At 38.2% G+C, this 16,657-nt stretch overlaps 1 protein-coding gene across 1 annotated transcript in view; it reads right to left on the reverse strand.

Annotated features, from left to right (window-relative positions):
* Nucleotides 1-483: 483 nt before the first annotated feature.
* Nucleotides 484-16,657, reverse strand: part of CUL3 (cullin 3) — a 53,018-nt gene continuing 36,844 nt past the window's right edge. The window contains exons 8-16 of the mRNA XM_005527034.3: nt 15,138-15,314; nt 13,945-14,115; nt 12,444-12,551; nt 9,182-9,306; nt 8,732-8,828; nt 7,607-7,741; nt 2,494-2,680; nt 1,609-1,754; nt 484-959 (exon numbers count right to left, since the gene is read on the reverse strand). Coding sequence (XP_005527091.1) covers nt 828-959; nt 1,609-1,754; nt 2,494-2,680; nt 7,607-7,741; nt 8,732-8,828; nt 9,182-9,306; nt 12,444-12,551; nt 13,945-14,115; nt 15,138-15,314 — 1,278 coding nt within the window. The 3' untranslated portion in view covers nt 484-827. The remainder of the gene's footprint in view (nt 960-1,608; nt 1,755-2,493; nt 2,681-7,606; nt 7,742-8,731; nt 8,829-9,181; nt 9,307-12,443; nt 12,552-13,944; nt 14,116-15,137; nt 15,315-16,657) is intronic.

The raw sequence follows: 16,657 nt of genomic DNA on the forward strand, positions 1-16,657 counted from the left end.
ATCCATTTATTTTAAATTTATTTTGTCTACATTTAGTGAAATAAAAACATCGCCCTGTACAATCCACCATCAGCAGTGAGTACAACAGCAAAAATTATTATACAGTTTATACACACTAAAATCTTGTCCTTTTTCCTATTAAGAAACCAGAAAAAAACCTAATCAATATAATTTAGAAGAACTCAAATTACAGAAGGGAAAGCCAAAATTATTACGGTCTTTTTTGAGCCCCCAGAAGTTCCTGACTCATGTTGGAACAGTGAGTGCAGCTGGAAGAGTGAAACATGCTCAAGTTGTCTTCTTGGGTCTTCAAAAAATTAGCAAGTATTTAAATTAAACATGTCTAGTTAAAGAAACATTTGAAGCAGAGCAAGGTAAGTGGGAATTCTGCCTTACCACTTGTGGTTTCTTTTAAACCCAACTTATACAATGCGCGAAGTGCTAAGCAACACTACAGAAACACATTTACATCAACACTGAAGATCTGGGGAAATGAAATTCCAACAAATTTATTTTTTTAAATGAGCTGTATTTTCTAAAGTAATTTTTATTTCTCTGTTTTCATACAGTATTGAAAACAAACGCGGCACATTCACATTTTCCCGAAGAATTGTAAGGATGATCTCTACAGGGATAACGTTGAAAAGCCTGAAGCTCAATTAATTCATGTCAAAAACTCTCAAAAGGAGTAAAAGGCTTGATCTGAATGGTCTAGAACATGTAATTTAATAGAGAAGATGGTCGTCTTAATATTAATGATTTAAAAGAACTTCCCAGTTCATGCGAAGAGTATAGTCCAAGAATAAATCAAATTTTCTGAACGCATTTTATGCTACGTAAGTGTATACTTTGCGATCCTCAGGTGTTCGTGCCAAATATTCTCTCTCAATAAGTCCTTCAATACGTTTTTTAATAACAACTGGACTTGGTAAGAATCGGGCCTTCAGCTGCTGAGTTACCTGAAAGAAAATAAAACCCAACAATGAGAACACAGCCCAAGTAAGATCTTGAAGTACCCTAACAGAACACAACAACCAGAAAAATGTATTAAGACAGAGATGGTGACAACTATGAAGAATAAAAAGAAGCCCACGGACTTCTGACAGTCCCTCTACTTGCCTTGCTCATGTTGGGGTGATTCAAAGCTCTACAGAGGCATGGTCACAGCCTGTTAATGCTCCCAATTTCACAGCTCTAAGGGAGTTCAGGAGTGCAAAGTGTGTAATGTCCTGGAGCTGTGTGAGCTTAGCAGTGAAAAGCAGCAGGGCTGTTTCTCTCTGCTAAGAGCTCAAATCTCTCAAACCTGGACCTAACAGTCAGTAACAAGATCAAAGCCAAAAATAATGTTAAGCGCACCGGTTTGCTGGTTTGCTTTTCCAGCAATTTAACATCATATCAGCACTAAAAGCAGGAAGGAAAATTAGATACACCCATGAGTGTACATCCTAAAGTGAAGGGTAAGGATTCAGGTATGTCTTCAGATAGACACGAAGAAAAGAAAGGATGGGTTAAATATAGCCTCTCTCAAAAGCCTTTTAGCATCATTTTAGTAAGAGCTGTGTAACTTTAATGAGCTAATAGCAAAACCAAAACTCTGTACAAGCATACCTCTGCTACTAGCACATTGTGTTGCATCTTCTTTCTAGATTTCATTATCCGAACTATAGCAGCTTCTATCTCATGTTTTCTGTCATCATCTACTTTCTGCCTTGTTTCTTTCCTTTCTGGATCAGATTCTCCTTGTTTGGCAGCAACTTAAAGAAAACAGAGAATGTAGATTATGTTAGCAAAATGAAAATATGTTTCATTGTGTGTTAGCTTCACTATTTATTTCATCTAGACATCAAGTTATATTTTCCTGAGTTTTGACATTCTCAAAGTTGATTTTTTTTGCAATGAAAAGCAGCCACAAGAACATATTAACACTTTCTGGCATATTTTGATAGCAACTGACAAGATAACAAACTGTTATTTAATTACTACTATGTTAAAATTTGAACAGTACTCAAATCTGCTTACAGGCAAAAGCACCAGCACTTCTATAAGCTAATGAAGTGGTTATTATACACTCAGCTTCCCTTATTTATTAAACCCAAATCATTGCCCAAAACCATTACAAGCTACCTGGTACTTGAAAATGGCTGTTGTATCATGGGCTAAAAAATCACTCATTTCACTGCAGTACAGCAACTTATGAGGCAATTTTCCTATTTCTGAATCAATGAGAAGCATATTTTTCATTTTATTATATAATTTGAACTTTATTTTTCTTTCAGTATTTCCTGTAAGAGATAATTACAAACTTTGTAAAGTAAATGGCTTAATTGACTTCCACATTTTTCCTGGCACTTGAATTTTCATTTTGATGCAACTAATCATCAAGAAAAAAAAGTCTCTCCTTTCACTTCTACAGACATTAATTCTGCAAAAGATAATTTGAAGTTTTGAGGCAGATTTGGGACTGCAAGAGAGTAGAATATAAAACTGACTTACCCGTCTGAATCTTGACTCTGTGTAGTTTAGATGTGAACTGATCATTCACTGTAAATATATGACCATTTTCTATTTCTTTTGATTTGGGCTCTTTTGTGAGAACACGTTGTGTTGGTTTGCCACATGCAAGGGACTGTAGGGCTCTAACCAGTTCTCTTTCGGGGATATCAGTTTCTTGTTGAATTTCCTAAAGAAGAATACTGGGTTAGCTTATGGCTGTGGCAGAAGTACTGTGTGTTGGAAACAACATCAGGGATTGCTTAAAAAAGTAATACTGTGACAGTTGTGGCACTTGAAAGGTCAGAACTCATTCAGCAGCAAGGTCTCAGTGGGTGCTGTGCAAAATGATCCACCTGGGTCAGCACTCAGTGAATTCTGTCAAATGAACAGTCACCATGAGCTGGAAGGAGAATGAATAACCAGCTGTTCCATTTCCCTGCAATTTCTGAGAGGGATGAAAGGATTTGTTAACTGTTTCCAGGGTTTGTTGAACAGGGTGAAACATTCTGACTAACTCAGTGACGCAAAACATCCATGATGTTCATGACCATTCCTGACCAAGGGCTGCACAAATGCTTTTGTGTTCAGCCACACTGTTAAAAAGATTGTTACAAATGGAGCAAACCCTTCTGGTTTCACTGTAGCATATGAATACTCTAGATTGATCATATCACCCTTTTGAATAACTCAAACTATTTATTTACAGCCCAGATGCCTGTGGCTAGGACTTCCAGGTGAAATACAAAAAGAACCCATTATAGTGCAGCAAACATATGAACTTTGAAGAATCCAGACTGTTTGTAAAACATGTACATAACCTGGTATACCTCTCTCAGTGCCCTGAAGAGTCAGCTGAGAGATGAGTATTAGGCAAGTTAACAGTGGTCATGAGCTGGTAAATAAGTTGCACTGGATGCAGAATGATGCCTTAATATGCTCTAGAAGGCCAACTTTGCTCTCTGAGACCTAATGTGTTTACTGAGCTCCCATTCAGTAAAAGTTCATTTTTCCTCATCTCTTTTCTTCCTATTTCTAGCCTGAGGAAACTGCAGACACTTCTGATTTCACATTCCCATTCAGACTCTTGAGGGACTTGTAGCAGCTAAAGAGAAAAAACAAACCTTGCAGACATACAGCTGTCCACAAGAGCTATCCCCTCCTCAGCTTCCCCAACTCTGGTCTCAAGGGCAGTATCAAACCCTTACACTGTCCCCATAAATTCCTGATTCTCATGGCACACAAGTCCATGTGATGACCTTAGGCTAAAAACAGGAGTAACAACTCCAAGTGATCAAAATGCTAAGATCTGTAAAGAACTATAAACAACTTGTTAAAAGTTCTTTAAAGAGTGCCCAGAAAAATAAAAATTCTATCAAATAATTTTATTTTTTGAGTATACTCGAGTTATTTCTTAAATCAACCCAGAAAAAACAGCCACTTTTCTGTCAGCAGGCACCACTGACAACATAAAATAAAAATGACTTGGGTGTACTGGCTTTGTCTCAGACTTCTATCAGGAATTAGACTGCACCTCACACACAGCATCTCACTACCAGCTCTCTGTGATGCCAAGGCTCAGACAAAATAGTCCTTATTTTTCAACTCTACCCAGCACTACACACAGAGTGCTGACTTCATGTGAAACCATGTGAAATTGTTTTTGACAAGTTAACTGGAATGAGGTAAAAAGAATAAAATCACCAAGTCCAAAATTAAAAAAAAATTCGGATTTTTGGTACCTCCTTGTAGATGATCTGGAAATACTAAAAGGTTCCTAAAAGTATTCTTAGAATAATGCATTCAGAAATACCATTTGAAATAAGTTACAAATATCCACATATTTTAACTGTTTCCTAGTATCAAAATGTTTCTTCCCAAGCTGCTCATAGAAAGTTACTATTTCCTTCCTTTGCTGCTTTATTTAAAACACAGTTGTCATCTTCACTTTTTTTTTTTTTTCCAGATTCAGCGCAAAGTGGTATTTAAAAAAAAAATCTCAAGGAGATATAATCCTTTATATGGTCACACCAACAGATCTTACTGAAATGGATAGATCAGCATAAAATTTAACAAACCAAGGGAAGGTGCCAGATTTTAGAGCTTAGATAAATGAAAAGCCGTAACGGCTACAAACCAAATCCAGCTTATTAATGATGTAATGCCGGGGACATGCAGGATCCCAAACTTTGATTTTTGATCAACAATTAAAATGAATCCTTTCAAACCTACATCAGTTCAACAAGGTTATATATATATATATATTCTGCTCTTAACAAAAGTGAAACAAAGAGCCAAAAGGGAATTTGAGGAGGTTTCATGCTACCCACCCTTATATAAAGCACTGTGTATTTGCTATTGTACTTCACTCAGCAGCTGAGCCAGGAACACACTCAAACCATTTCACTTTTAGAATTTATAAGCCAGCACTAAAGTAAGGACCACAAAGAACTGCACTGCAATATGCTGCCTCAGAAGGAGCCAAAAATTTTGAGCTGAATAAAAAAAAATGCAGCTATGAATGTAAATTGAGATGACAGATGTTCTTGTGCTCTCTTTCCCTTAGCCTGTAGCATAACATTTTTCTGAACACATTTTTATGTAGATATTTGATGTAGCAATGAGAAATGTATACTTCTTCCCCATCTCCAAAAATGCCTTATTTTAAAGACCACATTAGATTTGTGCACAGGAGTAGTTCTGATTACAAAATCTTAGTGCTAAAATATTACCAAGTGAGAGCTCTGTCTGGGGGCTGCGAAAGAGATCATTCCAGGTATGGAACTCTGTCAGTACTATACAAGAAAACAGATTATTAGAAGGAAAATGTGCAGAAAAATCCAAAGGAAAAGAATTTTGTAATTTTGTTGAAACAATAAAAAGTATTTTTAATTTTATTTACAGACTGCAACTTGTGTACCTTCCAAAGCAGACATCAGCAAAAGAGGGAACAGGTAATCTAGTTTACTGTTCTAATCTCTAATTTTTGTGGAATTATTCCACAACTTAACTTCTGCTATGGTCACATTTATATTTCTTGTTTTTTAAACATAAAGAACCATGCTTATTTCTAAGGGCATTACAAAAAGTGAGCATTTAACCTTTTAAAATACTGAGCTGTAATGTAAATCAACTGAAAAATATGTTGAATATTATATGACTTGATTAGAAAAAATTGAATTAGTAGATAAAATTAGCATTCTTTGAAGGCCTGCATGAAGAATCTTCCACTTCAGTAGCATTAACCTAGACCTATATGGCCAATAGCTATTTTGCATATACAAATAAAATGTTGCTGTACAGGAAGACAATAAATGTATACATTTTCTGTGAAGAAATTTTTCTATGCAACAGTTTTTAAAGTTTCCATAGTATTTTATGGATAATTTTTGCATTATCAGTATCCCGTTTTTTTCCTCAATCACATGGCCTATTAGGATTATTATGAGGATCTTACCAAGTCTGCAATTAATAATTACACTGAATGCAAAATAAAACAGCAAAGTCTGTTCAGCTGTGAAGACAACTTCAGATGAATCTGTTGAGCTGTGAATCTCCAGAAACATTTGTGTATCAGACAGCTTTAGGATACACAAGCACACACAAGTCTGCTCACATGCTCTGCTGCACTGAAAGCACTCATCTCACACATCTGACACAACAGAGAAGGAAAGGTTGCCCAGCACTCAGAAGTTATTCAGGGTATCCAGTAATAAATGAACAAAGATGAAATTCATTCTCCTCTGAAGTTTTCATAAGCTTTCCTGGCTGGAGTTAAAGACAACTCCCACACACTTCACCAAAGAAACCAAACAACACAAATATGCCTCCTTAATGCTTTAGTTCAAATGGGACACAAAGTAAGAGCTTAAGAACTCCCAAACCAGAAATAAACAAAACATACAATGTAAAAGCAGATGGACATATTTCTCTATCATCTGGTCTTGGTAAAATACAGTGTAATTTAGAGCAGGTATTAAAGACTGTATTTTTCACTGCCCTCCCAAGTGTTATTTATTCATGCATGGGTAAAGCACTACTGGTGATCAAGACTGCAATTTGATGGAATAAGGCAGCCACCAGCCATACTTCAATATCAGCTTCAAGAAAAAAAACGAGCTGTTAAGTCCCCTTCCTTGTTTTCACTCCCTCAAATATTCTGCAAAGTACTCAAAGCTGTAATGCTCCTGCAATGGATTTCAGAACACACAGGACTTTGTGTTCTAAAATAACATTTTAAATTATCAGTAGTTTATTAAGAGTGTCTTATCAAATCGTGCCTGCCTTAATCACTACTGAGACCATTTCAAAGAAATTTTCTTTATTAACAGGCTAGAAGTATGCCAAATAAGCTGAAAACAATCCAACCAAAAAAGCAAATGATTACTATGCATAGCACAGTCAAAAACAGATGAGAAAACCTGGAAACTGACTGTTTCAAACTGCACCCATACTGCTTTTCAAGGCTGCCAATGCTCTCTGAAACAAAGATAAGGTCCAAAACAAAACTATCAATTTTTCTTTACAATATAGTGCTCACATAACAAAGCACATGATCCTTCTCCTCTCCTAAACCCTTCATCATCATCTCTTAAGTGACATTTCAACCTTTCCCAGCAACACCCCTCTAGTCTCCTTGTTAAGAATCTATCCAGAACTTCCTTCACTGTCCTTTCTGGCTGATCAGCTCAGAGAGGGGCTGAAAGTTCTTTGATTCATCCTCCAGCTCGGTCCAGGCTGCCAATTTTACTTAGGTATTCAAGAAGCCAGGATACAAACCCTTCTCCACCCTTTGGCCTCTAAATCCAGTTTCTGAAAGACAAAATAAGGAAATGGAGCCACCTGCTGCATTTCAACTTCAGCTTTTCTACAGCTCAATGGCCTAGAACAACCACACTCACCACTCTCTAACATATCTGAAACCTGTTCCCAAATAATTTCCTCCCCTAGAAGTGCTTCCCAGGTGCACTGCTAACGACCTGTTTCCCGTGTTAATTGGCCTGATCCATACTCAAAGAGAATGAAAGGCACCTGATCTTCAAATGCCTAACTCAAGAGGACAACAAAGTGCCCAAACCAGTTATTTAGAATCAGGTAAGAAACCCACAGCACTTACCTCAAATGTGTATTTTTCTCTGTTGTTAAATAGCATTAATATTGTCATCTGGAAAGTGGAGACTTGCAATATGTGCTTCCGTGTATTTGAGCCAGTTACTTGGGCACCTCCTACACCAACTTCTGAGCCATCTTCCTGTTTTAAAATTCCAAAACTACTGTTAGATTGTTTGTCACTGAAAAATGTTTTATCCTGACAAGAAGAGCGATTCATGGTGAAAAATTTCTCTAGATCAGCCTAGAGAAGCGACAGGAAAGCAAACACCTGGGGGAATGACCAGGATGTTCCTCCAGCAGCTGCCTTACAATGCCAGGGAGACTGAGCTTGGAGGCCCATACAGAGGTCCCGTGGTCCAGCCACCACCCCAGCCCAGGCCATGTACAACCACCAATCAAACACTGACCACTGCTAAGGATGGAGACTTCACCACCCCTGAAGCCCCTGTTCCTTCACTTGTCCACCCTCCAAATTTTTCTTAAGCTTATAAAGTTGTCAACCTATTTACCCTACAGTAATTTCAACATTCTCACAAGTGCATGTTATTAATACTTTGTTTTAAGATTTTTGCTTTCATTTTGCACTGCCTCCTACATTCCCAAGCATCATGCCATTACTAGTTCTAGCTTAGCACTTTAGTACTGGTCTAATCACTACAAAATTCCTTCCCTGTACACATACAAATTAAGCATTATACTTCTATAAACTCTACTAGAGTCTTGTGTTTGAAAAAAATGTTGTCTACATTGCACTCTGCATATGAAAAGCAGGAAAAACTTGGCTTAGCAAAAATAACTAACAAGTTTCTGTTCATCTTTCACTGACAGCCAAAAAGAATCCAAACCACTCAAATGACTGCGGTCCCTTCAAGTTCACATTTACTATTTTTCTACAAGTAAAAGATGATGCTGAGTGATGCACTCAGATTCAGAGGAAAAAAAAAATCATCAAAGCAAAACTGCTGCAAAAAAAGAATCAGACTGTAAGGCTGATGGAAGGAATCACTTTCTTATTCTTACCTTCTCGATGGGGTTGTTTTTATTTTACAAAATTTTGAAGTTACAAAAAAATATGACCTTGTTTACTTTCTAAAAAAGATACAATATTATATAAATCTTGATTCTCTACCTTTTTAACAGGCCCATAGAAAGTGGCATTGAGATCTGCAGAACCCATGTGATGCTGGAGTGTCAGCTGTCGCCCACTGTGTTTGGCTAAATAAAATCTGTAATAGAATTGAAATGAAAACAATATATAGCTCACATTTTGTATTAAAGAGGAAATATATTTAAAAGTTACACAGCTTTTTAGAGCTGTTGAGGACATTCTTAAAACATTTATAGCTTTTTGGTTTTTCAAAACATTAACTTTTGTCAGAATTCTATTTAAAATCTCAGTCATCATAACACAACTATTGCATTCTCCAATTTTCACATGAGCTGAAGAAGAGCAGTTTGCCAGCACATCTTTAACAGTAAAGCTGGTAAAAAAAAATGTACAGGTGAAAAAAATGTGTGCAGGTGAGTTTAGAAAGTTTCTTCTTAAAACCTCTACCTAAAAATCTGTAGTAATACATACCTTCTAAATATTTCAAAAGCATGTCTGGGAGCTGGAGGGATGTTGCACTTTGGTGTGGCTGACTGGGTAGGCCAGTAACCTGTTGTGAGGACACGCACTGTGAGATCAACACCTCCTAGTGAGACCTAAGGGTAATTGGAAGAAAACATACTCTATTTTACAACAAGACCATGTTTCACCGCTTTATCTGTATCAGTGTAAAATACTTAGAATTTTGTCTAACTACAAAAGAAACAGACATATCTGTAAACATTCTTTTTTACAAAACAAAAAAATACATTGATTCATCACTGTCAGAGTGGATGGTACAGCAAAACTTCTCTACATTATTCCCCTCTGGCATTTAAGAGCATACAGAGTTGAACAAAAGGAATTCTTAACCAAGAACTAAATGTCTGTGATCATAAACAGAGCTTATGATATGTGCAACAAATCTTTGTAAATAGGTTTTCTGAAGACTTGCAATAAAGCTGGGTTGCATGAAATGAGTCAGTTTCAAAACAATTCTTTCTAAATGTACTCACTGGAAGCAGAGAGGAAATGCTGACTATCTGATGTTGAACCCTAAGGAGCTTATCTGTGGACTGCAATGTCAACAGTTACTCTTAGCCCACCTATCCTCCTTCCCTAAGGAATAGGGACTATTCTGTGACTGAACATTCAAGCACTGGTGAAGAAACATTTCTCAGCTCAAGTAAGTGCTGATCTATAAAGATGTGTTGGCAGGTGATAACGGTCTGGCTACCAGTGATGCATAATCCTCACTAGGTATCCCAACTCAGCTGAGCATTATTAAGCTTAAAACTGACTATTTTCAGCTTTAGAAGGTAGAGCCAGTACCTTCAAAGAACACACATTATGGAGAAAAAAACCAAAGCATATAATATTCAACTTATATAAATCCACTATACAGAAAGAGAGCACATTATTAGGTCAAAAAGTGCTACCTGAACTCAGAAACTTTCACTACTCAGTATCAGAGTAGCATTGCCATGAGCTAGAGAAGATTTTTTGTATTGTGTGTACTGAATGCCTGTGTGCAGCAACCAGCTTGTGCCCAGGAAACTTCTGAAAAACCTAAACAAGCTTCAACAGTTTTTTTCCTCCAGCTTAAGTGTGGGAAAAGGCCATCAATGCAGACAGAAGATACAGAAAATATTTTTATCTGGAACTGAAGCATATGAGTTGAGATGGCAACAATTTCCCAAAATGTTTTGGTCTTGCCAGACCAGAACGCAGCACTAGTTTAGAATGCCTCCCATCATACATTCTAAAGAGCACTAAGCAGTTGGTAGCACAAAAAAGTTTTGGAAGCACTTTATTTTACAAGATGTCTTTTCTATGAACTAATGGAAAGTGCCCTGAAGTGATCCGATCTTTACAGAACTCCAAGAAAGGTTCCAGGATCACAGTTACAGAAATTTGTCAATCTATTAGCCTGGACTTTCCCTGGTGCTGAGCTTTCAACTTTCAACAACTTGAGAGCAAGCCAATCATCTAAACAGACCTTGGCACTGCCTGTATCTCAGGATAGAGCATCCAGAAGGAAACTTTGCAGGTTTAGAGAAAAGCAGATGCCTGACTCCTCTAGGAGGCACTGTACACATTCAAGGTGCCCAAACTGTTTAAAAAGGAGCAGAACAAACTATTTAATATAAAACACAGTATCATCAGCCAAATCTTCCTGTATTTCCTAAATAGTATTTCTGGAAATTTCATAAAAGGCCATGATTAGGCTGATCAAAAGAAAACCATCACATGAACTGCTGGTGTCTTGCCAAGAGTCAAGTAAAACCTAACAGAACATCTGTTAACATTTTAAATTCATCTTCTTAGCTGTACATAGCTAAAAAGAAGATAGAGATATAATTTATTAACTCACTTATTTTAAGACTGTCACGTAAAATACATGAGCCTTTTAAGCACAACCCCCTCTTCCCCTACATATCCAAGCCCACCATGCTACCAAAAAAACGGGAATGCTCCAACAAATTTTTATTGAAATTTATATTTCAAGCACTCCAGAAGCAAAACAAGACTAGCCTCTAAAGCAGAGAAACCAAATGAACCAGTCGTAAAACTGCCTGTCCACAAACACCTTTATCCCCTTCCTCTCCATCCTTTTTTGAATCCACTTAGAGAACATGCTGTTCTCCTACTCATGATGAGTCACAGAATGCTGATGAGGAGGATTTCAGCCAACTGCTTCAAGACAACAAAGATTTCATATCACCTTGCACAACTAGGGACACTGGACAGAGTATATCCATGAAAATATTCCTGGCATTCAGAGTTCTGGAACCGATTCAAACAGGTTTGATGTACTGACCCTATTACCTGCACACAGGGAACTACTTGGCCATTTATTATCACTATTAAGTGCTACTGAGTTATCAGTATAGAAAAGTAGTGTTTTGGAGCAAATAAACATTTCAAAAAGAATTATGCCCCCCTAAAATATTCCAGGGGTCTACTTTTACAAGAAGGTGTAATTTTTCTAATTAAACAACTAAATCCTTATTTGACAATCTGTAAGAAAACTCGAAAAACTAGATTTTGAAATTTGCAATAAAATGGCAGTTTTGCTTTTAGCAAAGGCATTAATTGCGTCAGGACAGCTCAACATGAGATGGCGTGCTTTGCAAATACCTGCAGCACACAGTATTTTTCTTGCTCTTAGCAAAATATACACATCACAGCTGGTGATTAACTTTGAAGAATGTGAATGGGATGGCTTTGCTGGGAAATACACATGGGAGCTGGCGACTGGCCCCTGGAGTGCAGCACAGCCGGGCAGGGGGGCGGGCACAGCCGGGCAGGGGGGCGGGCACAGCCGGGCAGGGGGGCGGGCACAGCCGGGCAGGGGGGCGGGCACAGCCGGGCAGGGGGGCGGGCACAGCCGGGCAGGGGGGCGGGCACAGCCGGGCAGGGGGGCGGGCACAGCCGGGCAGGGGGGCGGGCACAGCCGGGCAGGGGGGCGGGCACAGCCGGGCAGGGGGGCGGGCACACCCGGGCAGGGGGGCGGGCACAGCCGGGCAGGGGGGCGGGCACAGCCGGGCAGGGGGGCGGGCACAGCCGGGCAGGGGGGCGGGCACAGCCGGGCAGGGGGGCGGGCACAGCCGGGCAGGGGGGCGGGCACTGCGCACCCCCTGGCGGTGCCGTCTGGCAGAGCCACGCACACATGGCCCAGCCCTTTGGACACACGGATTTTATGGAATGAAACTGGCAGTACTCGAGACTCTACACAGAGCCCAGCACTTACCCCTGTCGCCTGAAGATGTTGCCTGAACTCATCCATCGTTGTGTTTGAGATGCTCATGTCCCTGAACATTCCTTCCAGTTTCGATGTGAACTGACATCCACATTCAGTCTAAAAACACACAAAATAATTTCTTGTACCAGCGCTATTAAAATAAAGCTTCTGATAAGAAAATGGCAGGACTAAAATTAGTTTATATCCCCAAAATTACATTTCTGAATTTGATTACTGGAATTTCCATTTGCATTACATTCAGGTCCCAGAGAAGTTTCCTATCTTATATAAAGATCCAACTCTACACAGATCTTAACTTGCTTTTCTTCTCCTTTCTCCATTATTGTATTTTTGTCTTGTATTTCTATATAATACTAAAAAAACTGTGAAAGCTTATCAAATCAAGACATACGCTTCCACCTGCTTTTAGCACAATTTCATTTCCCTGTAAAGGGAAATAAACGCTATTTATATCACAAGGAAACTCCTCTTGTCCTAGGAATATTTCATTTTGAAGGCTGACTGCAGATTACCCAGCAAGATTCCTAGGCCTTGTGAGAATCAGGAACATCTGCACACAGATGTGCACAGACAGATGTGCACATGCAGGACGGTGTGCCAGACTCTAACCCACACTGTGAATACATGGGACAGGAAATGTGTTAGCTTCAGCATTCTGACCACTCTGCAGTTCTGCAAGAAAAAAGGGCACTTCATGTGCACTGATTCATTTTGCAAATGTGTGTGTGCCCTGTGCCTTCTGAATCACCAGGCTAAAAGTGGTGGAGAGGTAATTGAGCGGGAATTAATACTGAGAAATTTGGAGAAAGCTGATACAAACAGGCTTCGCTCACTGATAGAACATGAAGGTCAAAAATAAGGATTAGTGCAGTTAGATTTTAGGATCCCTCTGCTTCAGAAGTGCTCTAATCATTTCTCATGCCACTTGAGAAGAACCTGCGATAGAACTTCATTTAAGGTCCGTTCAACTTCAGGCTTTACCTCCTTCTCCATCTCTTGGTCTATTTAATTAGTATTCAACCAGATAAGGAAAACGTGTTTCTAGAGACTGATACCAAGATTTTTTTTTTTAAACCACTTATCAAAAAGGAATTGAACATTATCACCAGTCTGCTGATGGAGGCAAATAAAAACAACACAAGCAGTAACAAAACTGTACCATGAATAACAGAAAATCTAGGAAAAAACAGTCTTCAAATTCAGTCACTGCAGTTGTCCTGTTATTTAAAAACTTAGAAAAAAAATTGTTTTCTAGATTGCATTCTCATCACAGGGGCTTGTCAGTAGTTCCTTTTATTTCCATGAAAATATCTGAAAAGCCTTTTGTATTTTCTGTTGGGGCTTTCAGAATGAACTCTGTATTTAGCAGCCATAAAGATTAACATTACCTATACATCTCCTGTAAAAACAGAAGAAACTGTATTTATGAAAGAACAAAAAAGAAAGAAAAATCCTTAAAAAGTAGGATTGTTAAAAAGTACTGTCTTACCTTTAATTTGGAGATCATATTTTTCTCAGAGTCATCTGAAACACTCTTATTTGTGAGAAGTCTTCTTGCCAAGTGCTGCTTGTAATAGCGTTCAAAAACATCTTTCTCTTGCATAAACCTGAATAAAACCATTGCCTTATCCAATATAGTTTCTACTTCTTGCTCTGTTAGCTGTAAAAGAAATAATTTGTTGGTTTTAAGACACTTTCCAGCACAAGTGTCTTACACAATCTGAGTACTTAAAGTAATTCACAGCAGCAGATGGTCTAACAGTAGCCAACAAAACTGGCCCAACATATGATTGACAGCTATAAGAACAGTGCACTAATTCAATAAAGTGGAGTAAGAAATAGATCTAAAATGAAGGGAAAGGCAAGAGCAAGGGAGAAGGCAAACAGTGAATGGGTATAATGCCTTGATAAATACAGTAAAAATTCCTGGGTAAGTTTATAAAAAACATGAGGGAAATCAGTATTAGGAGTAGAAAAGCTAGTTTGTAATGAAAGCATTTAACTGTTCAGACATGTTTTGCAAAGCCTGACTAGTGCCACACAAATAAATGATTATTTGCTTTATAAAAATCCAGAATTTACTATTTAATTCCCAAAGCATAAGCTGTATGCTCTAATACTAAGTTTTACTTAAAGTAACTGAAGCCTCAGCTGAACCATCATCCTGTCCAGTTCTGGGTTCTGTATGTCAGAAAAGTTCATGAAAGAAGCAAAGACTGAAGGCAACAGATGCACTTAGAACTAGAAGACAGATATGCTAATAGTTCTCTGGTATGTAAAAACAGTAAAAAGCAGCAAAGACAAACCCTTTTTTCTAACTTTCCTAACAAATTATTATATAATGATAAGAGCTGCCAAACTATAAATATACATAAGGAAATGATATGTAAGGCTTCAAAAGAACTGAGCTGCAGAATCTACCACAACCTAATTGTTCTTCAAGGCAGTATCTGCTGTAAGTAGTTCCGGTATGCTGCTCCAGAGGTAGGTGACAAGCCACCTGATTTTTCTGTAAGTTTAGATCTCAAGTGTTACAAGCCCAGATGTGCTACATGTACCTTTTTGAAGGTAAAATTGTCATTTATCTTAATATAAAAATAATTCTTAGATAAGCAGCATAATTTAATTCCATCCATGTTTACAGAGCGAAAAGCATGATATTTTGAGTTGATTTATACTTACTCCCTTGACTCCCTTTTTCAGCTTATCGTCAATAAATAATGAGAGGTACTCTGGAGACCTGGAGTTGAGGTTGAGGAAGTACTCAAAGTCACCCGCAATCGTCTGCTTGAAGAGCCGATCGTTATTGAAAGATTCTTGAAGGAAGCGGTCAAACCTACTCTTCAAGTCCAGTAAACCCTTTCAAAAATGAAAAGAAAGCAAAACCATTTTCACTGATGTGAAGTTGTAAGCTGGGAAACAATAATAATAGATGGGGCCATAGAGAAGACCAGATCTAGTCACAGGTTCTGCAACTATCTCTGTTGAGAATTGTTAGAAAGTATCTGAAATTTCATTTCCATTTTTAAATCTCTACTGCTGCCATCAATCTCTTATAGAAGCAATTTTCACATAAACTGGCTAAAATACTGGTGTCAAACACTGATGCAGTTTGTCATAAAATACTTCTCAGATTAAGAAAGCTTTTTAAACACCCTTGCTAAACAGGTTGATTTCCTGTATTTTTGAATCAGCAACTTAAAGGAGGTATTTGTTGCACTTATTAAGCCTTTTCTATTTCAAACAACATGGACAAAGTCAGTATCATAAACAGCATAAGAGAAAGCTGAGGCTAAGCACCCATTAAGTGCATCCCTTGAGCTACTGAACAAGTCTGAGGAGAAAACACACTGCAACAACAGGCCTAAACTTGTCAGTGTTAGTGTTTCCCTCTAATTTGATGTTCTGCTTTATTCGGCCGTGTATTTCTTGCTGATCGTTAGGAGTCACTGGGAGCGTGTGAAAGTTAGATACAAGCATCAGGGACCTGAACTGAATCACTTCCTCTGAAATAGATCACTGGATTCTCAGCATCATTTTTAGAGTTCACACCATCTTCACCCAAGATTAAAGCATCTGAAGGGGAAAGCATCCTAAAACGACCTGAACACCTTGCTAAGTATATATAATAATACACACGTTTTAACTGACACAGCATTTGGCAGGCAGGGAGAGAAAATTTCACTTGAGACTTAGATTTGTCACAGACAACCACTGCCTACAAAAACGCATCAAGTTAAATGATATTTACGTCTTCAGGCTCTTAAGAAATTATTCATGTGCGGTTACTTAAAGAAGCCATTCAAGAATTACTCAAAGAAGTAGTAATGTTTCTTAGGAACTCACCATCTCACTTAAAGGATTGATCTTTAGACAGGCTAATTAATGCGTATTAGAAATTTTAAATTCAAAGTAAATCCCACTATCTCTCTGTTTACCAAGGTTAGCTCATGTCTCCTCTCCAGGAGTACACCATCTGAACAACCTGGTGTTAAACAGGAGAAACTGTTAGTACCTTGAATTACAAAAGCATTTCAACATCCCTTCAAACTATTACACAAAGTTTTAAATCTAATCCCCTGGCAATGCTTTTGCAACCATCTCATCAATTATGCTCAGGGTGATGTCATGCTGTGGAAGCAGTGCTGAGCTATGATGGAGTTTTTTTTCCTGATGGTTCAATGCAGCTTCCATGTCTGTCT

This window comes from Pseudopodoces humilis, chromosome 11 (genome assembly GCF_049639895.1).
Source record: "Pseudopodoces humilis isolate 2021_Gansu_Grassland_sample_001 chromosome 11, ASM4963989v1, whole genome shotgun sequence".
Classification (NCBI taxonomy): Eukaryota; Metazoa; Chordata; class Aves; order Passeriformes; family Paridae; genus Pseudopodoces; species Pseudopodoces humilis.